Source organism: Cibotium barometz, chromosome 66, assembly GCF_041138505.1.
Source record: "Cibotium barometz isolate CiBa-2024 chromosome 66, ASM4113850v1, whole genome shotgun sequence".
Lineage (NCBI taxonomy): Eukaryota > Viridiplantae > Streptophyta > Polypodiopsida > Cyatheales > Cibotiaceae > Cibotium > Cibotium barometz.
The window spans coordinates 15772538-15796569 of record NC_141111.1 but is presented as its reverse complement, the minus strand read 5'-3'; the positions used below and the strand labels follow the sequence as shown (position 1 = coordinate 15796569).

Here is a 24032-nt window from a genome sequence, read left to right as displayed (position 1 = left end):
CTCACAGCCATAGTCACGTAGACAATCCCCCAGTCATGACTCCACAGGAGAGCAAATGCCGCAGTAGGAAGAGTGGGAGTGGAGGATGTGGCGGCACGGGTGCTTTGGTGGGAGAGGTAGTAGGGCATGCGGTGAGAGAGGAGATAGAGGGAGTGACAGATAGGGGCGAGGTAGTGATGGATGCGAGGGGGAAAGAGCTAATGGAGTACATGCATGGGGTAGTTTCAAACTTGTATAGAAATTCTTTTATTAGATTTAAAGATCAAAAAAGCCGATTAGTTGGGGAGGTGATAGATGATGTACATAGTCGGTACCCCAATCCCCCACATGCGACATTCTCGGATGTATGGGGAAGGACGCAAATAAGGGAGATCTTAAGTAATAAAATATCTCACCTTAAGAAACTCGCGTACGATGATGGGCTAAATGTAGCTGCGGGTGGCTATCCTACCGAGAAACTTGCCACTGCGCACAAACGCGAGTGGAAGGAGGCAAAGAAATGAGCAGAGGGTGGCGTGAAGAGCAGGTAGCATGTGGAGGCACGACGGATCTAGATGGAGACCATTGGATCTTCGCATTTCGGATCTGGCGGCGTCGAGTCATGGGAGACAGAGTTCATAAGTATCTTGCCACTTTATTTGATTGTTTACTTAATTCATTGATTCTATGATTGTTTTAATCTTACAAATTGTGTTGATTATGATACAAATTTTGATCGTTCTTGAATCGTGTAGTAATGACAATGCACTAATTCTTCCTCGTGGATGGTGCAATGCACCCAAAAAAAAAAATCTAGAGAGTGCTATTGGGTGCTGGAATGCTGGAACAGCATTCAGGTACCAAATAGCACTCTCTGGATTTTTTTTTTTGCTCTCTGTTTGCGTGTATAGATGCGTAAACTCTGCAAAAGTCGCGTGTATATACGCGAATACTCTGTGAAATGTGCATGTATAAGCACAGCTAAACTGACAAAATGCGTGTATACACCCTTGTATCAGCGCGTCTAAGCGCAGCTAAAACTGACAAAATGCGTGTATACGCGTGTGTATGCCCTCAGCGCGTCTGATTGGTTCTATACACGCGCTTTTACACGCATGTCTCTGGCCGCGATGATACACGCGCTGATACACGGACCCGTTACTTTTTTTCCACGAGTCATTTTTAGCGGCTAGGAGCGCGGGTATGAGCCCGATCCTTTGTAGTGAGACTTGCACTTGGATCATAGAGTCCAACGTTTTTTTCCTCAATCAAGAGGCATAGCCGTTGATTCTTTTTGATAGAACAAGGGTTATCCGGGATTCCAACACTTTTTTCCTCATCAAGAGGCACAGTCGTTGATTCTTTTTCATAGAACAAGGGTTATCCGGGATTTACTTCAACTATTGTAACTTAACAGAATTGAGTCTCATTTTAGGGATCCATCAGTCCAGCCTACTAACCCCATCCAATCCCATGGGTTAGCCAACCACCTAACCACTGTAGTGAGAGGATCCATTTAGAAATTTGGTTATGTTTTGCCACGGGTACCAGGGAAAAGAGTTCCAAGGCTCCCTAGCCGGCGCTTCAATCAAACCTCAAGATAGTCACAGTTAGCAATGATGTTGTGTAAAGGCAACACCGCCGTGGACACTTGGCACATCATCTTAACATGTGGGATATGTGGTGGTAGCTTATGGCTAGGAGAGTCTCTCCTATTTGAACTCCTATTTGAAGGACCATCACTATAATGTAGATAATATCTTACAAAGATGTAGTCTCTTATGCATCACATTATTATTAGTTAATATGTAACATTGTTGCAAGCAAAATAGGTAAGTGACGAGGGTCACCTAAAAAGATTCCCTACCAAAATGTGTGAAATCTCAAAAATGGCTTAAAAATGTAGTTTTTTGAGAACACATCATAGAATTCCATGTATAAATTTAAAAATTACATGAATTTTGCTATTTTTTTCAAGATTGAGAACATGTGTGACCTTCGTAGATTTATAAACTATTGTGGTTTGTGACATAAAAATAAACTTGACTTACAAAATGACATAGGAGTCTACATAACTTAAAGAAATATCAATCTTTTCAAATAAAATTTTATTTTATATATTTTATGAATGTAAGACACTTTTTTTAATGAACGTTTTTGGAAAAAATTCTACCACTATGCATAAATATGCACATTATTTGATAAGCACTCAAAAAATATTAGAATACATAACAATATAAGCTCCATAATTTATGAAAAAATCTATAAACGTCCTTGAGTCTATTTTTAGTAGACTCAAATAGCAAAGCCTTTAGTATATACTTACCTTGGCAGTTTGCATGACATAATTATTTGCTCTATTATTTATAAGCAGATAGTGGGCAAGATATACAACCAATGCTACTAAGAGTTTAAAGAGGTCAACTTATAGGTGTGCAAAGATAGACTTCGATTCATATATATATGTAGAAGATGGTAACTATGGAGGCTCTGAGTAAACCTAAGCATATTAAAAGAGTAGAAATTGAAATATTTCTTCGACGGGATAATTTTAGAGGCAGACATCATATAGCTTGTGGGTGTAAATTTTGACCCACATAGGCATTTGTTTTCATGAAGGAAATTTTGGTTATGCAGTATGGATACATATGTGGTGGTGGCAAAAATACATAGTATGCATATGTTGATGTTTGATCCAGATAGCCACCATTATCATGAACGTATGTGATGGTATATCTAAGAGAGTAGTGTAGGAATGAGCTGCTCTAGTTATAATTATTTAGAGTACATGTGAAGAATGTTGAGAGATGGTATGTCTAAGGGTAGCGTAGAATGAACTCTGGTTATAATAATTTGGAGGACATGCAAAGGATGCTGTGAGAGATGCAATCTTCGCTCTCGCGACATTGTCTTTGTGTACAAAGAGAAAAGAGAGGAGCTTAGGGCTTCTAGAATGTAGAGAAGAGTGTGGAGCTTTCACGATGACGGTAGATTCAAGGTCTCCTATGTTGGAGAGCATACTAATGCACATAGGCATGGCAGAGTCCAGGCTCACATGCACCCCCCTCCTCAACATAGATGGTCTCACCACATGTATTTGCTTATAGTTCCTCAGCTTTAAAATTGAATTATAGAACAAAAATCAAGATTGGCAAATCAATCGACTCGTGGTTTTCCAAATCAATGGAGCCTTGCACATCTAGATTAACACCAATGGATTACAGGTCATCATGGATTATCTCATCTAGCTCTTATGTTATCATGAATTTTCGGTATCTACTGTGTAGCGATATTATTTATGATACAAAGGTTACATGGTTACATAAACAATCATTTTCTTTAATGACCTCCTCTCAAATTTGTAGTCAAAGGTTGCGACCATATGTGTTTTTCAGGTCAACCTATGTTCAACCTATATCACCTTATCCTAGGCATATTTTTTTTAATTCTAAGATTTATAAGGTTTTTTTAAAATTTTTGAGATTTTATTGTCTACTATCTACTATTCGAAATGAGCTTTTACAAATTTATTAGTGATAAAAAAATAATTCTCATAAAAATGTAAAAATATTTCAAAGTTAAGAAAATTAGCCCCCCTAAAGTTGATATTTGACATCAAAGTTGATGCAAAACATCAACTTTTCTACACAACTCGATGTTTTGCATCAAAGTTAATGCAAAACATCACAAAACGTGATGTTTTGTATCTCCAGAGAAAAAAGTTGGAGGATCGGAGGTCGATTTTTACAAACAGGCTGTTTTAGCAATTCCGTACTCAAAATTTGTGAAACAAGTCGTTTGAGCATGCCAACGCTCACACGGACGAAATTCCTAAACATGCCGTTTGTGTGTGAAAATCGACATGTAGTAAATCGCATTGTGACATCTGCACATCGCATCAAAACATAGTTGTGTTGATACTCAAAATTTTTGGAACAGGTTGTCTGAGCATGCTAACGGGGATAAAATTGCTAAAATAGGCCGTTTGTGATAATCAACATGTAGCACATCGTGTTGTGAGTGACGACTGCACATCGCAATCAAAACATAGTTGTGTTGATACTCAAAATTTGTGGAACAGGTTGTCTGAGCATGCCAACATAAATGGAAGTGCTAAAACAGGGCGTTTGTGAAAATCGACCTCCGATCCTCCAACTTTCTTCTCAAGAGCAAATGAAACTTGATGCAAAACATCAAGTTTTGTGGTAGAGTTGATGTTTTGCATCAACTTTGATGCAAAACATCGAGTTGTGTGGAAAAGTTGATGTTTTGTATCAACTTGATGCCAAACATCAACTTTTAGCCTAAAAGTTGATTTTTGGCATCGACTTGCAAAACATCAACTTTTCCACACAACTCGATGTTTTGCATCGAGTTAATACAAAACATCAACTTTTCCACAGAACTCGATGTTTTGCATCAAAGTTGATGCAAAACATCAAGTTTTATGAAAAAGTTGATGTTTTATATCGAGTTGATGCAAAAGTTGATGTTTTACATCGAGTCGATGTAAAACATCGAGTTGATGCAAAAGTTAATGTTTTACCTTGAGTTGATGTAAAAGTTGATGTTTTACATCGAGTTGATGCAAAACATCCACTTTTTTCCACAAAACTTGATATTTTGCATCAAAGTTGATGCAAAACATCAAGTTTTGTGGAAAAACTTTGATGCAAAACATCAAGTTTTGTGGAAAAAAGTTGATGTTTTGCATCAACTCGATGTAAAACATCAACTTTTTCATAAAACTTGACATCAAGTTTTGTGGAAAGTTGATGTTTTACATAATAAAACATCTAGTATTGTAAAAAAGTTGATGTTTTGTATAGAAAGTTGATGTAAAAAGTTGATGTTTTACATCAACTTGATTCAAAATATCAAATTCTCATAAAAGTTGACGTTTTGTATCAAGTTGATGAAAAACATCAACTCTAGCTGAGAACGCTACAAGAGAATCATTGTTTTTCGACGCTTAGTTTTCACACCTGGTTGTGTCATCACTATGTGCATCGAAATAGGCATCGCAATATGCGTGGAAAATGCATCGAAATAACCATCGAAAGATGCGTGGAAAAAGTCATTGGAATAAGCGTCGAAATAACAATTGAAATTTTTCTTTTTAAAAAAAATTAAATTTATATATTATATTTGCTAGTTCCCATCCTGGGGTGTGTTTTAGCCTTCTCTTTCTACCTCTTTGCAAGCATATGTGTCTATGAGAAGAGAGAGAGAGAGAGAGAGCTAGAGAGAGAGAGATGATCAGAGAGAAAGAGATAGATAAAGAGAGAGAGAGAGGGGGGGGAGCCGAGGGGAGAGAGGAGGGTATAACTTCCATCATGCTCTTTGAAGGAGCCGAGGGGAGAGAGGAGGGTATAACTTCCATCACGCTCTTTGAAGGAGAAAAAATGCTAGCTCCTCCTCAACTAAGGTGCAATTAAGAAAGTGCTCTATTTTTTACAAATGAAATTAAGGTTCATCATCAACTTGCTCGTCCTTAGCGAGATCCACGGCTCCAAATAAATCTATTTCTAGAAATACTCCATCATTGATTTCAATTGGTGGAACCAGCTGTCCTATAGTAGTAGAAGGTAACTCATCCATGTTGTCATGGGCCTCTTCTAGCTCTAGCATGAGAGCTGTCGATGCATCATGATCATACTTAGCTTGAATCTCTTCTTCTTCTGGATTATGTCTAGTGTTTGTTTCTCGTTCAAGATGTATTTGCTCAATGATTACACCTTCATCCGATCCTAATCCCGTGTGAGCCTCACCTACTTCCTCAACTAGTATGTCTTCTTCTTGTTCTTCTTATTGTTCAATAGGTGCTAGTGGTGTATGCTCAACCATCACATGATCTGGGGGGAGTTCCTCAAGCATCTGGCATCAGCATCTGGCAAAACAGTCAACTCCTATTTTCACCTCTTCAAATATTTGTTTTCCACGTGGATTTATTTGGATCACAAACAACCATTTATGATCTGTCGGGTCTTCCACAAAGATGACTTGCTCAGAGTGCTCTAATAGCACAAATGTATCCCTTTGGTCAGTCCATATTATCTTTGTGCGGTGTCTACTTGAAGAAATCCACACTTGTCTTTGCGTACAATTACTTGCGCCCCTTGAGTTACCAACTTGAACCATTTCACATCAAAAATGAACATATCAAACTTTTTGAATCCAACCTTGATAATATCTTGGATTGTTCCACAATAATCTAGCATGCCTACTTCAGTATTGCCATCACTTGCACTTGAACGACTTTCTTGCATGAAATTAGCCTTCACATCACAATCAAATGTTGTTCTCTTTTTATCTATTCCTTCTACTCGAAAGTGACGTCCACGTGATTAAATTGCCCCAAAGTTATGATACTGCAAGCACAATAAATAAGTACCTTTATTGTATAAATTCATGAAAGCACAGCATAAAAGACAATGCGTAGATATCTCTAGCTCACATACATGGAAATCACAACCATATGCAAGTTCCTTCTCCTTATCACTTATTGATTCACCATTGCATTTAGCTTGTAGTATGGTTTGCTCGAGCCATTTATTATTAGAAGGAAAGTCTGGAAATCAAAGTCTAGAAGAAGTGCAAGTTCTATTGGGTACGGTAGTGTGCGCGTTGTTCGACTCCTTCTAAAACTCAAACGAGCTTGGTCCCTTTCAGCCTCCTTCACCAAGTTATATCTCTGGATCCATTTCTCCATAGCATGTGAGTTTAAGATGCAAAATTTATTAATCTTCTCATTCAATGCTACATCCATTGATCTCACAAGGCCTTTTCCTTTTGTGGCTCTTCCCCAACTAGTCGATCATCTTCTTCTTGTGTCCATAATCTTGGCATATCAAGATCAAACGTAGTGCAAAATTCAGTTATATATACAAGTGATTCTTGAACAAGCCATCCCGCTGGCATACTACCTTCAGGACGAGCTCTTTGACGAACAAATCCTTTAAGTGTCTTCATAAATCTCTCCAAGAAAAACATCCACCAGCTATGGACAACCCTAGCCATAGCAACTTCATCAACCACATGAACTAGCAAGTGCAATTGAATGGTTAAAATACTTGTTGGAAAGTATTTTTCAGCCATTGTAACAGCCTGGATGGAGTTTAATCGTGCTGCTTCCAATGTGTCTCTACTAATCTCTTTCCTTGATATCCAATGTACCACTGCACCAATTTTATAAATTGTTGCTCTAATGTCATCATTGAGGCAATCCTTGATGGCTTTAGGAAGCACGAATTGCAAGAATTTGTGCCAATCATGACTCTTCAAGCCACTAAGCTCATCGTCCTTTGTAAATGCTCCCTTCAAGCAATGCATGCATCCTGTAGGGGTACGAAACTCACTAATGCACTTCTTTACATGCCGTTGCTCATCCTTTGCCACGACCCAAGGTGCTTTTGGTAGCTTCACTATAGCACTCTCTCTAACTTTTTCAAAAAATTCACCTACACGCGTCGAAATAAGCGAAAGTTTCATGCATCCGTCGTGAAAATAGCGTCGAATGTTTCTTGCATCCGTGGAAAACAACGTCTAAATGAAAGTCGAAATAAGTGTCGAAATACGTGCCAAAATTTTAGTCGAAATAACTGCAAAATAGTAGTTAAAATATCAGTGGAGATAGTCGTCAAAAACACCGTCAAAAAGTGTGTGTTAAAATTACTTTTTTTGACTCTTGTTTCGATGCTTATTTCGGCACTTATTTCGACGTTTCTATTTCGATGCTTTTTTCGACGGGTATTTCGACGTTTAGGGGATTTTGTGCTTAGTTCTAAAGCGTCAAAAAAAGCATGGATAATGGCCCCACCTCTTGTAGAGTGGAAGTTCTTACTTAGCATTAAGTTGGCTGTAAATGTTGTAGCTAAAACATCTTTACCATGTGTAGTAACCAGTAGGATTCGAACCTAAGTTCCTGTGTGATATTTTACAAAAAAGTATTTTGGAAAGTATAATTTTTTTTTTCTTAAAGCGAGCTTTTTCATGCTTTCTAAACTCATTTAATGACTAAATTACCATTCAACCCCCTTTGTCACATTGAGGACACATCTTCTTTAAAAATGAGTGTGTAATTATTTTTCTAAATTAAATAACTTTTAAATAGCTTATTTATGATATTTTAAAATTTATCTATACGTAACGAACTCTTTTTTAAAAAGTATATATTATCAATTAAGAAATTGTGATACTCAAGGGCTTCAAAATGGATTTTAATACTACTCTCATCAAGAGCCAAAATAGGTTTTTATAATTAAGATAATAACTGTATCAAGATATCGCTTTTGTATATAAATAGTTTTTTATAGTTGCACTCTATAGCACATCCTCAATTATGCTAACACAGCAGATGACCTAAGGAGTCTAAGCTTCAAGTGTAAACAATATATTTGTGGATAGGAAAGAAGAGGATGCCTCGTCTATCTTCTCAAGGAAAGGGAGGGTGGCCACGGAGCGAGCCCATTGCAGCGAGCCAATTTGCAAATTATTTTCAAATCAATACGAGATGCGAGCAGTTTCTTGTCATGTATCCATTGAAAGTGAGCAAGAATGACACATGACATACCAAAAAAAAAAGCAGGCTTACTACATGACATGCCATACCACCTTCAAGACATACCACCTTCAAGACAATGTATTCAAGACACAAAATAAAAGCAGGCTTACTACATCCACCAAAAATGCTACATCCAAACTGTCTTTAAATAAAAGTTCAAATATCACGCTACATCCACCAAAAATGCTAATATATAAACTGTCTTTAAATGTCTTTAAAAAAAAGTTCAAATATCACGCTACATCCACCAAAAATGCTAATATATAAACTGTCTTTAAATGTCTTTAAAAAAAAGTTCAAATATCACGCTACATCCACCAAAAATGCTAATATCCAAAATGTCTTCTGTCTTCACAAAAAATGCTAAGATCCAAAATGTCTTTAGTCTTCTTCAAACTGCAAAAAAGTAAGAAATTAATGAACATTGCATTTATAGAGGATTATGGGGTATTAATAGTGCCTTGTCTTATTAATTTGGGAATTACCTTTGTAGAATATGGCTCCAATAGCTTATTATATATGCGATGGTCCTTTTCAAAGATAATAACATTACGTTCCATGACCGCTGCAATAAGTCCAAGAGTTCCAGTCCCAGCAAACAAGTCAACAATAGTATCCCCTGTCTTTGAAAAGAGAGATACTATGTACTTGCATAGCCTCTGCCCTCTTTGGCAACCACCTCTCCAAGGCTTTCCCTTTCGTTTTACCATATCCTCTTCAGGAACACTACATAAACACAGAGATGAGAGACCCAAAAACCTAAACCCTAAATACATAGACATTGTTTTTAATCACAGATCCAGAGTCGATCCCTTACATATCTTGAATGAGGTCTTGTTCCAGATCTAATTCACTCCCAAGATTTTGCTCTTCCACCTTATCTCCATACATCCGTAAATACTGCCTTGGTGTACTTGAGCGTACAAAAACAGATAGAATAAGACATGCAACCTGTAATGAAATCCATTCAAATAGTAGTGAATTCCTTAGGCTATAAGTTGAAATAGACATAGACATAAGAATTTTTGTAGAAGAGAAGGGTGCAGCTACCTTTGTTACAAGTTGTCCCATCTTCTTTCCCACTGGTGGAGTGCATTTGACCACTTGTCGATGAAAGACCACAAATCCTCTAGATGTTGCCTCATGCTCTATCTTCACTCCTTCTTCCATTGTATAAAGGCATGTTATGAAGCCATGATCATTAAGACAAAAGTCTACAAATTGAAAAGTTGCCTCATATAGACTTTTGCTAACCACATTCCAAGGTGGCACTCTGTGTCCCAAACAACCCTCAACAACGAGGTTTGAGGGGAAGTCTACAAACACCATCTCCACACAATAATCAGTCCTTTTCCCATGGACTTTTCCTTTATTACAAAGCACATTCATGGCTTCCAAAACATGTTTGAATAGAGGGGATGGCCCTTCTATGTTCTTACAGTCCCTTGCAAGGTCCTCGATGGAGGTATTGAATGCATATACCATGCCTGCAAATTCCCACAATGCAAGAAGAAACACAGAAGAAGATTGATTGGTAAGAGAAAAATATTTATCACCCCAATAAACATACACTACTGTTAACGGCATGATATCACCTTTCAAAGGTGCTGGTTGGATCATAGACGAGGCTACATGTACATTGCCCGAAGTACTTGTTGTTTGATGTACTTCTCTTTGTCTCCTATTTGCATCCAATGCTTGACTCACTATATCCCTCCCTAGGTTAACTGGTAGAGGGTGCATTCTAGATGTAGAGGCTATAGATGTGGCATGAGAGCTCGTAGAGCAGCCACGCACTGCAGTCAATGGTATACTCTACACAAAGACAACTTATGGTTATAAATTACCTCATCAAAAAACTTTATCATCGTGCAAAAATCAAAGACAACTTATGGTTACCTCATCAGAACCCTCCACTATGGTCATCTTAGCCAATATAGCTAAGTGTTGATCATGTAATTGAATTTCTTCATCTGGCACAACAAACCTCTCCATGTCTAGCCACCAGGGGCATCTTGTCTTTTCAACACTTGATAGAGGCTAACCATGCATTTCAAAAATAGAAACGTTTTATCATCATACATACATTTTATCATCATGACCATGATTACAGAAAACACTTACTCTCCCAAGGTGCAGATCCGCATATATATATCGTGGAGTATCCTCGCAAATCCATAACAACACAAGAGGTGGTATGGCCTGTACTACACCACTATCCACCTCTTTCAGCAGCCATCTAAATTCCAAATGGAAAGGAAAACTAAAGTCAATAGGCTATATAAGAAGCATAAGGAGAAGAAATAAAATTGACCAAGTTTTTTTTTTTACCTATAAACAACTCGATGTGTTGCAGAGCGTAGCCCTTTTTGTGTGTCAATATCATTGCTAAATTTTATATCCCCCTGATGAACTCTGAAAGCTTTTTTGAAATACTTTCGTCGATGAAAGACGACATAGTTTATAAAGGAATTAATGGAAGGTAAGGAGATTCTATCACAATTTTCAATCTCCTCCAAAAGCTTGGAGCCATAAGAACTTATTTGTAGCCAGAACACAAATGAATGTAGCCACTCTCTAGCTTTTGCTTTGTCTTTAGGCAAGTACTCTATCTCTCGAATGCTAGCTTGTGAATTATCCAACATTCGAACTAAGAATGCCTTATCTTCATCCCTAACTTGTGCAGCCCCAATCATGTTCAATTTCTCTTCTGTCGCAATATGGGTCCCTGCTGCATGCCAAGGAAGTGACAAAACAGCACGCCAAAAGTATTCTCCATTGGCAGGGTCTGCTATGCGGGCAAACTTTCCCACCCTATTCTTATACAGAATTTCTACCTCTCTTATCACCTTAGCCCTTCCGTCTACATCCATGCCCTTAGCCTTGACCTCGATTTTCATCTCCATATCGTCCTACAGAGTCCATTTAATTACAAAATTACTCTTAAGAGCATACATTAAACATATTTCGCATAATTAAGTAGATCTTGCATACCTTTAATATCTTGCATACCTTAAACACAAGCCATGCCAATATATTTATTGGAACAGAAAACCAGCTTTTTTTGCCACGAGTGGGGCACTTTTTCATTTCATTCTCCATCCAAGCCTTGTCCTCATCATCGAGCTCTGCAAAGGAGGGTAGTCTTATCGGACTCACCAATTCTCCTTATTTGGAAGAGCCTATCCCCAAAAGTTGTTGGTACAAAGGCATAGTCATGCATCCTAGTACAACCAATGCAGAGAGTTGAAGCAACATCATGCAATCAATGCCAAGAGCAAAAAAGAGAAAAATAATAAAACATATACTTATTCAATCTGGAAAGAGAAAACATCAGCTCTCCAACGTCAGCCTTCTCGAATTGTAGAAAGTCACAGGCCACCAGACAATGCTTAGAGATGTCATTTGGAAATTCTGAGTAAAAGGAAAGAAGATGATAAAATTATATTAGATGCATACATAAAATTGTATAAATAGATAAAAACATTTCAAATCACCCTCACCTTGAGCAATCAAATCCATCCAAGATTTATAGCGGTTGTTTCCATCCAGTACATGTATCATTTTACCCTGGATGAACGGTCCCCATTCTGGCATATTTCTGAGAGACTCTTCAAAAGTTCCATTCACATCCCTCCATGTTGAACTCCAGGACAATGTTGTTTCTTCAGTCAGAGGAGTCTCCTCTCCATCCAAATCAAACATGGACACCGTGAACGGCCCCTTGCTTTCAAGATACCCACCAAGGTTCTTGAATGCTCGACCAAGGTTCTTATCAGTACTGGGGCATAGTCTCCTTATGGCCTCTGTTGGAAGAAGCCTACACAAGGGGATCTTGGGGGGGGGTGCTGAATCTAACTCTAATTCGATCGATGAATGCAGTTGGAGTAGAGGTTTTAAGGATCTTCCCGAAAATTTCTGCTTTGATGCTCTCTGTTTTTCTTGTCTCAGTTGTCAATGTGTCTCCACCTTCTTCTTCTTCATTATCATCCTCTCTATCATTCCCATCTTCTTGTCTATCATCACCCTCTCTCTCATCCTCCTGTCTATCATCCTCTTGTCTCTCTCTATCATCATGCTCTCTCTCATCCTCCTCTCTATCATCCTCTCTATCATCTTCTCTGTCATCATCCTCTCTCTCATCCTCCTGTCTATCTTCCTCTCTATCATCATCCTCTCTCTCATCCTCTTGTCTCTCATCCTCTCTATCATTCTGTCTCTCATCCTCTTCTTGTCTGTCATCCCTGTCTCTCTCATTCTCATGTCTATCATTCTCCATCAACACTTGGCCTTGACTCTGAACTTCCTCATCAAACAATCCTCGAGACACCCTGTCGGTTGTTCTTGCCTGTAATTTTTTGGAGCGTTTAGTAGGAGGTAGTAAGGAATCCATACCAGCAAAACAACAATCTTTTTGAGAACAAGAAGATCTAGTCACATAACGTTGGGAGTTGGTGTCCATTTTCAAAGATATAACTCTTCTCACAAAAAGTAAAGTAAACTACACGAATTATTCTAGGTAGTATAATCATGGGTTGGCATGGGTTGGCATGGGTTGGCACAAAGTATACGGATTATTTAAGGTTGTATAATCATGGGTTGGCAGGGTTGGCGCAAAATATACGGATTATTCAAGGTTGAAAATAATCTCGGGTTGGCACAAAGTATACGGATTATTCAAGGCTGTAAATTCCTAATCATTAATAACAAAGTTTCCCAAAAAGGATTTCATTCCTCTGCAACGGCTGGAAGGAAAGGTACACTCGTGCATTTTCTACGACCATTTTCTACGACTATCCTCTGCAGCTATCGTCTTCTACAACTATCTTCTACTCTATTCTCTGCAGCTGTCGTCTACAACTATCCTCTTCTACAATTATCACCTGCAAATATCCTCTGCGTGTTTGCAAGCATGTAAGTCCCCCTCTCTCTATCTCTCTGTGCTTGCAATAATGTACTGCTATTGATTACAATCTGGATTTTTTTATTTAATGGCCAATGTAAAAACTCCTTCTCTACAATGACTATGATGGCATAGTCATGGCTCTGCAGATGAAGTCTCGAGATAGCTCTGTAGTGGCCATGTTTAGCTCTACAGTGGCCATATTGAGGATCAAAACATGTCTATGTAGGGCCTCCAGGATCAACTGCGCTGAGCGCACTTGATACTGGAAGCTCTACAATGACAAGGATGGCATAGTCATGGCTCTGCACATGCAAGTCTCGAGATAGCTTTGCAGTGGCTATGTTTAGCTCTCTGCTTGTAATAATGTACTGCTATTGATTACAATCTGGATTTTAATGGCCAATGTAAAAACTCATTCTCTACAATGACTATGATGGCATAGTCATGGCTCTGCAGATGAAGTCTCGAGATAGCTCTGTAGTGGCCATGTTTAGCTCTACAGTGGCCATATTGAGGATCAAAACATGTCTATGTAGGGCCTCCAGGATCAAGTGCGCTGAGCGCACTTTATCCTGGAAGCTCTACAATGACTATGATGGCATAGTCATGGCTCTACACATGCAAGTCTCGAGATAGCTTTGCAGTGGCCATGTTTAGCTCTACAGTGGCCATATTGAGGTGTAAATTTTCTGCTGGATCAAGACATGTTTATGTAGGTCCAGGTTGACATGTTTATGTAGGTCCATGTTTATGTAGGTCTGTCTATGTAAGGCCTCTAGGATCAAGTGCGCTGAGCGCACTTGATCCTTGAAGCTCTACAATGGCTCTGCAGATGAAGCCTCCAGATAGCTTTGCAGTGGCCATGTTTAGCTCTACAGTAAGTAGCCATGTCTATGTAAGGTGAATTTTTTTACTGGATCAAGACATGTCTATGTAGGGCCTCCAGGATCAAGTGCGCTGAGCGCACTTGATCCAGGAAGCTCTACAATAGCCATGTTAGCTCTGCAGATAAAGCATAAGCCAATGTTTAGCTCTACAGTGGCCATGTTGAGGTCTAAATTTTTTGATGGGCATGTTGAGCCCTTATTTTTAATAAAAACATAGACATCTTTTGCTAATGTGGATGCCTCCATGGATAGACAACACATGCCTGTGTAGGGCCTCCAGGATCAAGTGCGCTGAGCGCACTTGATCCAGGAAGCTCTACAATAACCATTTTAGCTCTGCAGATAAAGCATAAGCCAATGTTTAGCTCTACAGTGGCCAAGGGCTCAACATGCCCATCAAAAACATAGACATCTTTTGCTAATGTGGATGCCTCCATGGATAGACAAGACATGCCTGTGTAGGGCCTCCTAGATCAAGTGCGCTCAGCGCACTTGATCCTTAAAGCTCTACAATGACCATCTTGTGCAAGTACAATGACCATCTTGGCCCCACACACAAAATACAAACGCAAGGAAAAAACGCACATTTAAAAAACGTAAAAGAACATACTCTCTTTCGGGCAGGTGATGCTCGGGCAGGTGATGCCCTTTGTCGTGAGGGTGAGAGTTGCAACATGAGCGCAGCAGACATCTTCATCTTCAACGTTGTTGTACTTCACAACGTTACTGTGCAGATATATTCCAGTCGTGTAAATAGATTACAGTCGTGTAGATATTTCTAAAAGTCGTGTAAATATTTCTAAAAAGGACCTTCTAAAAGTCGTGTAAATATTCGTGTGAATATATATTATTGTGCTTACTTGAACATTAAACCACTAAAAATTAAACCACTGTAGTACAAGGAAAAATGTGCAAATTATACTTCAAAATCGTACTGGGAAAATTACAAAACAAAATCCTTCTGGGAAAATTGCAGTACAAAATTACAAAAACGAAATCCTACTGGGGAAAATTACAAAACAAAAACGTACTGGGCAAATTTAGTTGGAGTCCTACTGGGAAAATTACAGGGCAAAATCGACAAAATCCCTTATGAGAACAAAATTGCAGGACAAAATTGTGGGGAAATTTATGCATCCCCATCTTCCTCACTGTCATCTTCTTCACTGTCATCCCTATCTTCCTTATTGTCATCTTTCTCACCGTGGGAGTCGGGGATGTTCTCTGCATCTGCATCATAGCCTGTGCCTGTGTCTGCCTTGGGCATTTCACTGGGCATTTCTTTATGTTCTGCTTCCTCTTCCTGCTCGGGCATTTCTTCAGGCACTTCTTCATATTCCTCCTCTTCCTCCTCTTCCTCTTCTTCTTCCTCTTCTTCTTCCTCGAAAGGAAAATTGTACCAGTCCACCCGAGAATATTCTGTGGTGGAATCGCTATCTGCGATTCCATCATGGCAGCTCTCATACCATTCAGCGGGTGGGGTATCTGGCTCCTCTGGAGCCATTTCACTATTTTCACTAATTTCACTATTTTCTTCTTCAGAGGTATCACCCTCTGAAAATGTTGAGAAAACTAGAGATAGTAATATATAAATAGAAAGACAGAGCAGCTCCATTGTATCTTAAGAGGAGGGTGGTCTGAGAGCAGCTTGAGGGTGAACTAATAAGAAGCAATGGCAACCTAATAAGAAGCAATGGCAAAACAGTGCATGAGAAATAACATATAAAGAGAAGAAGGAGTTTTACCACGAGTTGATTGATTGCAACATCTAGAAATAGTCTGTTTTAGGAGTAAATATACTAAAAAATAGCTTGTCCTTTCATTAGACTTTCATTCCAAAGGAAGCCTATGCCTTTTTCTCACGTGTAATGTATATAGTATTACTTTGTTTTGAATATTATACTTTCTTTTCTCACGTGTAATGTATATAGTATTACTTTGTTTTGGATATGTGTGCTCACATTATACTTTCTTTTGGAATGTATTCCTGAAATGTAGGGATTCTGAGTCAGATGTTCAGATTTTTCTACACAAAGTTGGAGGCCCTCTTTTTAGACTATCATTTTCACATGGGAAATGTTTATTATCAGCCGAATTAATGAAAGAAAAACTAGGTGCAGAACATGAAATTTTTATTGAAGGTCTATTGCAAACTGATGATGGTTTTGAGAGCATAGGGACAATTCCCTTGTACCATGGGATTGGTGAACATGGGTATTATATCTTAGATAATACCCTGTCATCATTTTATGTTGCAAAAGTAGCCATTACATCAACACCACTCCCTACCCCTGGGGATATTCCTTCTGGATCTGGCAGCAAGACCTCACCTATGTGAGTGATTTCAACTTTTGAAACATGGTAAAATATAGTGAGGTTATCTTTCTTGTTTCAATTGTTGACTTTGGATTGTTGATTTTTTTCCTAGTGACTTGGATGAAGAGGACATGGAAAAGGTGGTGCATGCAGATAATTTAATTGACATTGAGGAAGGTGATCCTGCATTTGACACTGCAGTATCTGCCTTCCAAATTGTTCGTACTTTGCCGCCCAATGACATATTCCATAATATTATAAATGAATGCACATTCAAAGGAAAAGTCAAGGAGCTCCCTAAGAAGTACGAAGAAAATTGCATTTATGAGCTTTTAGATGGGAAGGGCATGGAGGGTATGGAGCACAAATATGAAGGAAATGCATGGACAAAACCCCAGACACAAACAAGAACTAATAAATCTTTTATTTTGAGAAAGAGTTTTTGTGGGGGTACCTTCCAATGTATGAATGAAAGATGCACTTATCGATTTCGAAACAAATCACCGAATAGGCTCCATTGGAATGGCCAATTATTGAAATCCCCAAATGAAGGATGTTTGGCTTTGGGAAGTTATGGAAACTTAGAGTGTTTCTTTTGTAAGCATGTTCCAATGTGCATAAAAACATGTTCAGTGTCTGCCTACTATTTTATGCCTAAAGATCACTCCCATAGTAGATTGTTCCTTCACTATGGGAAACATACACACACAATTGCTAGAGGCATGTGTCGAGCATCTATGCGAAACATTAAAGCCTTAGTAGCTCGTGTTGTTCAGATGGACCATAATGCGGATCCACGAAAGGTACAAATGATTGTTGCCAGGGAGTTCGTTTTGAAGGCTTTCACTGACGATGATAAAGTGATTGGAGAGTTTATGTCAGAGAGGGAACTCCAGGAGATGTCTCAAGAGCTAATATCTTTAATAAATCTCAAAAAGTGAGTTCTTCTCTATTGAATATATATATATATATATATATATATATATATATGTAATTTCTTAACCAACTTGGTAAATGTAGGGTGAAGCAGATGGTAATGCAAAGTCGAAAGACAAGTCGAGCACTAGGTGATGGATTTGAGGCTATCCTAGAGTTAAAAAGAAAATGCCACTTTCAGTTCTTCCACGGATCAAGGTTTCCCTTGCAAGCAACCAAAAGTGATGAGAGGTGCTATCTTTTCAAGATGTCCACAACTAGCCCTGGCTCTGGCGTTGATATTGTCAATAGAATGGATGCTGCGGGGGATCGAGACCTGCGACATTCATGGGTTTGTTCTGATCATGTACACCGAGTGGAGAATGATTGGCACACAATGGGTGCACATGTGTATGATCACACGTATGTTTTAATTTTTATTCTCTTTTCAAAATGAAATGACTGTTCGACTGAGTTGTTACAATACAATAATCGTCCAAATACTCTTCTTGCAGGATTGGAGAGCTACTCACAATTGCAACTTGTGAGTTTAGAGAGGAGGATGAGACAGCACAGATAATGTTTTGGGAAAATTTGAATGCAGTTATGATCGACCATACTGGGAAATCAGCAAACTTTTTTGGCTTCATGGCCGACGAAGCAGGTGCAAATTGGAATGCTATTAGGTCAGTATATAACAATGGAGATGAGATGGTAGGAAAGGAGAGATCTTGCCTTTTTCATTGGAAGGACAATCTTCGAGTGCATACACAAAAGTATATATATGCTCAACATATGGAAAAACACAATGAAATGTGTGAGAGGTGGAGGACTACACCAACCAAAGAGGATGCTTTAGTGCTATTCCGTAAGATACGTGCATGGTGGGCAACAGGAAAGGCAGCAGACAGAAACATTCCCAAGCTAGATAGTTGGCTTAGTTGGTGGCACTATAGAGCAAGTCGTTGGGGTCATTTTATTATTAAGGTATGTTATGTATGTTTTTTTTTCTATGAACTTAATTCAATAGCAGTAATTAAAAAACCTACTGGTTTGGGTTTATCTTTGTGCAATTGGTTTTCAATGAACAGGATGGTGAGCCTATTGTAAATGCTCTGGTACCACGGACGAACCTCTCTGAATCCAAGCATGCTAGTTGGCTAGCAGGAGAAGGATACAAACATAAAATTAGTTTGTACGATGCATGTGTTTCAGATCTCATCAATGCTTACTTCCAGTGTGCTCGTCAAATGGCTTTTATGGAAGGAAAATATATAGGTGGAGGGCCTGACCTAGAGATATTAATTGAGAGAGCTCTTTCCAGACAAACTTCAAGCCCTTCTCCAGCTGCTACTTCAAGGGCAATTGATGATGCAGTGATGGGCACTCCAATGTTTACAAACAGGATAAATTTCAAGGGTGAGAAAAAGACTATTCGAGCTAAACGTCCACTTCATGAGGTCCATGAGGGGAATGTAGGGAGCTCTAGCCACCGACCAGAGTTTGTTTATGTGACAGTGGATAAGCATGAAAAAGGGCAAGCATCAATAAATCCAGAAGAAGGTGACGTAGCACTTCAATCATTAGAGCAAGATATTCATCAGACAAAGTGGGCATTGCGCAGGATTCCGATCTTCAATAGAGTAGAATGTAACCATTGGGTAGGAGGAAAAAAATGTAGCAGAAAGCTACGAGGCGGAGAAGTGGCACCATGCTTTTGGAGTGATTGTCAATTATCTTCTTGGAGGAAAGAAAAGTACTGCTATTTCTGTAATAATGATGTTCGACACACTTGGAAGCCTACAAAGACAATCTTACATCCACCTGCAAGTGTTCCTAATGTTTGGCCAATAGCAACAGGTACACACTTGAAAGTCAGGGAAGCTCATGATTTAGTAAAAGCTGGATTTGAGATTGGTGTACAGATTCCAAATAGTTTGCTTCAAGAGAGTGAACAAAACAAGCAAAAAATTCTTGAGGAAGATAAGCAAAAATACCCCTATCGAAAAGGTATATCTAAAGCTGCATATGCACAGATCAGTGCTGCATTAGATATGAATGTAGAAATTATGGGAGGACATGTTCAAATGGAAGGGCAGAAGGAAATATTTAAAGTGAGGGAAATCCAGAACAAAGAAGCCCTACCCATTGAAGTAACCATTCAGAACCACCCAATATGTTCGTGTGCAGAATTCAATGATAGGTTGGTCAAAAGAAAACCATATCTTGCCTGCAAACATATCTACTTTGTTTTCCTGATGATTCTTGGACAGGATGTGAACAATAATATGCATATCCATCAGCCAAAGATTCCTAATTATATTTTGAAAGAGATGCTCACAAGATCTCAGAGGAGCCACCCACAACAATTATAGGATATACTTATAATGTTTTGAGAATATTTTGAGAATATCAATTAAACTTTTTGTACTCTGTGCGCTATATATTAACACACTTATATTGATTGATTTAATTAAGTTCAGTGTTATGTCAATGTTTTCAGTCATTTAATAATTAAGTTCAGTGTTATGTCAATGTTTTCAGTCATTTAATAATTAAGTTCAGTGTTATGTCAATGTTTTAGAGAGCAGCACAAGCACAAATCTACTCGCTTGAAGGGGATAATCTATTTTTGTATTCTGTGTGATTTTTGCTCTTATTTTTGTATTCTGTGTGATTTTTTGGCTCTCGGCTCGCTGCTCTGGGCTCGCTTTATTGACGCACTCAAGGAAAGGCACATCAACTAGTGATGGTGTAGCAATGATTATGAGGAACCATAACTACGTCATACGCTAAAAAGTGGTCTACGCATATGTACAACACTGCCGAAAAATGATAATATTTTGGGCACTTTACACGTTTCTTACAAAAAATAACATGAAAAAAAAGACTTCGTTTTGCTTACTTTTTGAGATTATAATTGAAAATCTAACAAAAAAATATGCTAAAATAGAGACCGTTTATTATTTCCATCTTCAATCCATTAAAAAAATAATACAACTGTACTATCCTTCACCTGAATAAACCAGATAGAAGGAAACTATCACTGAATATAATTTGATCATCTGAGTAATTTCAACGCTTTTTTCCTAATCAAGATTAGGGGCAGCCGTTGATCCACTCAATTGAGAAATTTATCAGGGAATTAATTAGCTACTCGAATCCTAGCTCGAATCCTAGCGTAATCCTAAGATTTTTCAGTTTGATTATTAAAACTCCACTGATTCTAGCCTAACCCCATCCAGCCCATGGGTTAGCCACCACCCTACCACTGGAATCAGTAGAACCAAACAAGTACTCACCCACCCATAATTGAAATGCCTTTCTTAACTTTAGCTTTAGAAAACAGATACGCACACACTCCTCTTTAAACTTTAATATAAAAATAATAATCCATTGACAAAACAGATATGATCACAGATTTCATAACTCAAAATTTCCATTAAATCCCTTGTTTCACAAAAATAGTACCACTCTGAACTCTCCGTTTTGGGACCAGCTGGTCAGCAACAAGATCCAATAACAGATTACAATAATCATTTCATCAACATACATATATATATCTTCCTCGACATACATATGGGTGTCCTAAGTACCGCAAGCGCGTGCATCACCTGGTCAGAACCCTCCAGGATCCTCCTTAGGTGTCCTGGTACTTCACTCAAGGACCCCTTCGTCGGCTCTCCCCCATTGCACCAGAAGCACACCATTTTTCACCATACCCAAGCTGGTTAAGACCTGGGCACGTTTTTGCCGCGTGAGTTGTCCCTCGAACACTCCCCGCTAGCTGTTGCAACCGAACTTCCCTTAGATAAACATATATGCCAAATGCTCCCTCCAGCATTCTCGCGTAAGACAGTCCTTTAAGAAAACAGGGTCTCTATGCAAGTTTTAGTTTTGATTTTGTTTGAAAACCATGAATAATCTTAAATCCATATCCCAATACTTCTAGATCCAGGTCTGAATTCCAAATAGAATTCCTCGAATTCTATTAACTTGATCCTCAGATCAAAATCAAAAATCTTAACTTAGTTTCAAATTTGGTGGAGGATTTGCGTACATTTTTCTTGAACTGGGCACATCGTCATTGATTTTGACGAAGGAATTAGGTCTTGGTCAATAGTCTGAATCAGAGTTTGGGTCTGGAAAGGTTCTTCCTAAACTATCTTTCTCGAAAGGTACTATTTCAATCTCTCTTTTTCTAAATTTCGTTCGACGAATATTTGCTTTACAGATTTCTAAAACATGAATTTCTTATGAGGAATAAAATAATCATTTATCTCGATCTCCAACTTCGATAGTTTAATTGAATTTTCTCATTACCATCTTAGTGAATATGAAACGGTAGCATTTCTTCTCACATATTATCTACTTATTCATTTTTCTAATTTTTGTGGAAATTAAACAAAGGATTAAGGAGAACCCTTATTTAATTATAAAGATTCTATATGCATCTAATTATGCATAAAATCCAATTCTGATGAAAGTCACACTTTTATTATCATAAAAATCATTTATGTCTCTTTAATATAAAAGAATTTCTTTTATGCATATCTTTATGCATAAAAATCATTTATGATGAAAATCACACTTTTAATATAAAAAAATATCTTTTATGCATATGTTTATGCATAAAAATCATTTATGATGAAAATCACACTTTTAATATTTAAAAAATATCTTTTATGCATATGTTTATGCATAAAAATCATTTATGATAAAAATCACACTTTTAATATAAAAAATATCTTTTATGCATAAAAATCATTTATGATGAAAATCACACTTTTACTATATAAAAAAATATCTTTTATGCATAAAAATCATTTATGATAAAAGTAACACTTTTATAATAAAAGTATTCTTTTATGCATACTTTTATGCATAGAAATCAATAATGATAAAAGTAACACTTTTATAATAAAAAAATATTCTTTTATGCATACTTTTATGCATAGAAATCAATATGATGAAAGTAACTCTTTTAAAATTTTAAAAAAATATACTTTTATGCATTATTTTATGCATAAAAATCCATAATGAAGAAAGTAACACTTTCAAAAAAAATTATCAATAAGTATCTTTCATAGAATTTAATTCTATTGAAAATCATTCTTTTATAAAAATTAATCAATATACATCTTTCTATGCATGAATGAAAATGACACTTTTAGAATACTCTAACGATGGGGATTACTCTTTTTGATTAATAAAAGATGAAATTTATTTCACAAATTTTTAAAAACTTTTTGCCATAATCTCCTTTGTATGGTTGACCATTTTTCAATTTTTAACTCACTAAAATTAATTAGAAGTTCACCAAGAGTATTTAAATCATTCTAGCGTAAACATTTTCTACTTATTTAAGAGAACATTATGAAAACTTGATTTTATCCAATAATCAATCATCTAGGATAAAGAATGGTTGGATTTACTAAAGAAGAGAGGGGAATGCCTTTTTTCAATGCGGCATAACATCCATTTAATTTAGAGAAGACAAAAATCATAAAAAACCATAAAACAAATAGAAAAGAGAAGAATCTCCAACTTACATGGATAATTTGAGAGCTTTCCTTTGGCTTGATGGTTTGAGGGTTCTACTCTTGTTTGAAACAAGAGTGGCCACCAATCTTTTAGAAGAGGGAAGGCCAAAAACTAATGAATTATGTGAGTAAAATTCATAGTTTTTGGTACTTAGGAGAGGCAGGGTAACAGTGCAAAACACTATTAAGTTTCAACAAAGGGGAAGGCTTCTATTTATAGGAAAAAGTGAGCTTCTAACCAAGCCAACTGTTTCTAGAATTTTGCAGATCAGTTTGGTCAATGTTTGACCATTTTTGGGTCAGTTTAGTCCACTTTTTGGATCTAGTTGAAACAGGAGAGAGGAGAGATAAAAATATCTCATGAGGGGAATTCCCCCATACTAAGGTGTCAAAAATGCATCATTTCATCTAAATATCTCTCCTTTTTAACTATTAACCTTGTCCTTAGTCAACTCTTCATCTTATGTGAGTATTAACTCATTTTTGGGGGATTTTTCTTTTATTATTCTATTTATCTCCTCCCTACATTTGGATGAATCTTATTGGTCCATAGGAACCTTAATTTAAAATTTTAAAAAAATCTTGACCCCCAGGATAATGCCTCTTGAACAGATTATACTTAATTTCTAATGCACCTTCTGAAAATATTTTTGAACTTCTGTTTCAAGGGAACTTATTTTAATAAGATGGGGTATTTTTCTATCCAGAAATATTTAAAATTTAAATATTCTCTCTCTAAAATATTTTCTCTCTCTAGGCCAAAATTGGTAGAAACAAGATCTTTTATATTTCTGAAGAGGGATTTGATTACAGGGGAAGATGTTGGACATCTTAAGAGGCTGGGGAGGAATCTTACATTCTCTCCCACTTGAAAAACGCGAGATGTGCTCATCTCGCAAACTGGGGGTAATCCCGCACTCGAT

At 37.5% G+C, this 24032-nt stretch overlaps 2 protein-coding genes across 2 annotated transcripts; one reads left to right on the top strand and one right to left on the bottom strand.

The window, feature by feature from the left end:
- Positions 1-8923: 8923 nt before the first annotated feature.
- LOC147602812 (uncharacterized) lies at positions 8924-10537 on the bottom strand. Its single transcript, XM_086797752.1, has 5 exons — positions 10442-10537; positions 9593-10357; positions 9360-9493; positions 9028-9268; positions 8924-8938 (listed from the first exon to the last, which is right to left on the bottom strand). Exons 1-5 carry the CDS (start codon positions 10535-10537, stop codon positions 8924-8926), a joined length of 1251 nt encoding a protein of 416 aa, XP_086653878.1.
- A 6245-nt stretch (positions 10538-16782) lies between these two features.
- LOC147602811 (uncharacterized) lies at positions 16783-19941 on the top strand. Its single transcript, XM_086797751.1, has 6 exons — positions 16783-16869; positions 17428-17588; positions 17879-17989; positions 18082-18230; positions 18462-18553; positions 18658-19941. The coding sequence occupies exons 1-6, from the start codon at positions 16783-16785 to the stop codon at positions 19939-19941; spliced, it is 1884 nt and encodes a 627-aa protein (XP_086653877.1).
- The last annotated feature ends 4091 nt before the right edge of the window (positions 19942-24032 follow it).

Excerpts from the sequence above, each read along its gene's own strand:
- LOC147602811 (XM_086797751.1), top strand. The coding sequence starts at position 16,783 with ATGGAAAAGGTGGTGCATGCAGATAATTTAATTGACATTGAGGAAGGT. Across the intron at positions 18,231-18,461 it reads CTTCATGGCCGACGAAGCAG|GAAAGGCAGCAGACAGAAAC; the intron begins GTGCAAATTGGA and ends GGTGGGCAACAG. Across the intron at positions 18,554-18,657 it reads GGGGTCATTTTATTATTAAG|GATGGTGAGCCTATTGTAAA; the intron begins GTATGTTATGTA and ends TTCAATGAACAG.
- LOC147602812 (XM_086797752.1), bottom strand. The coding sequence starts at position 10,537 with ATGGAGAGGTTTGTTGTGCCAGATGAAGAAATTCAATTACATGATCAA. Across the intron at positions 10,358-10,441 it reads TAGTGGAGGGTTCTGATGAG|AGTATACCATTGACTGCAGT; the intron begins GTAACCATAAGT and ends GTCTTTGTGTAG. Across the intron at positions 9,494-9,592 it reads TGGGACAACTTGTAACAAAG|GTTGCATGTCTTATTCTATC; the intron begins GTAGCTGCACCC and ends ATTTCATTACAG.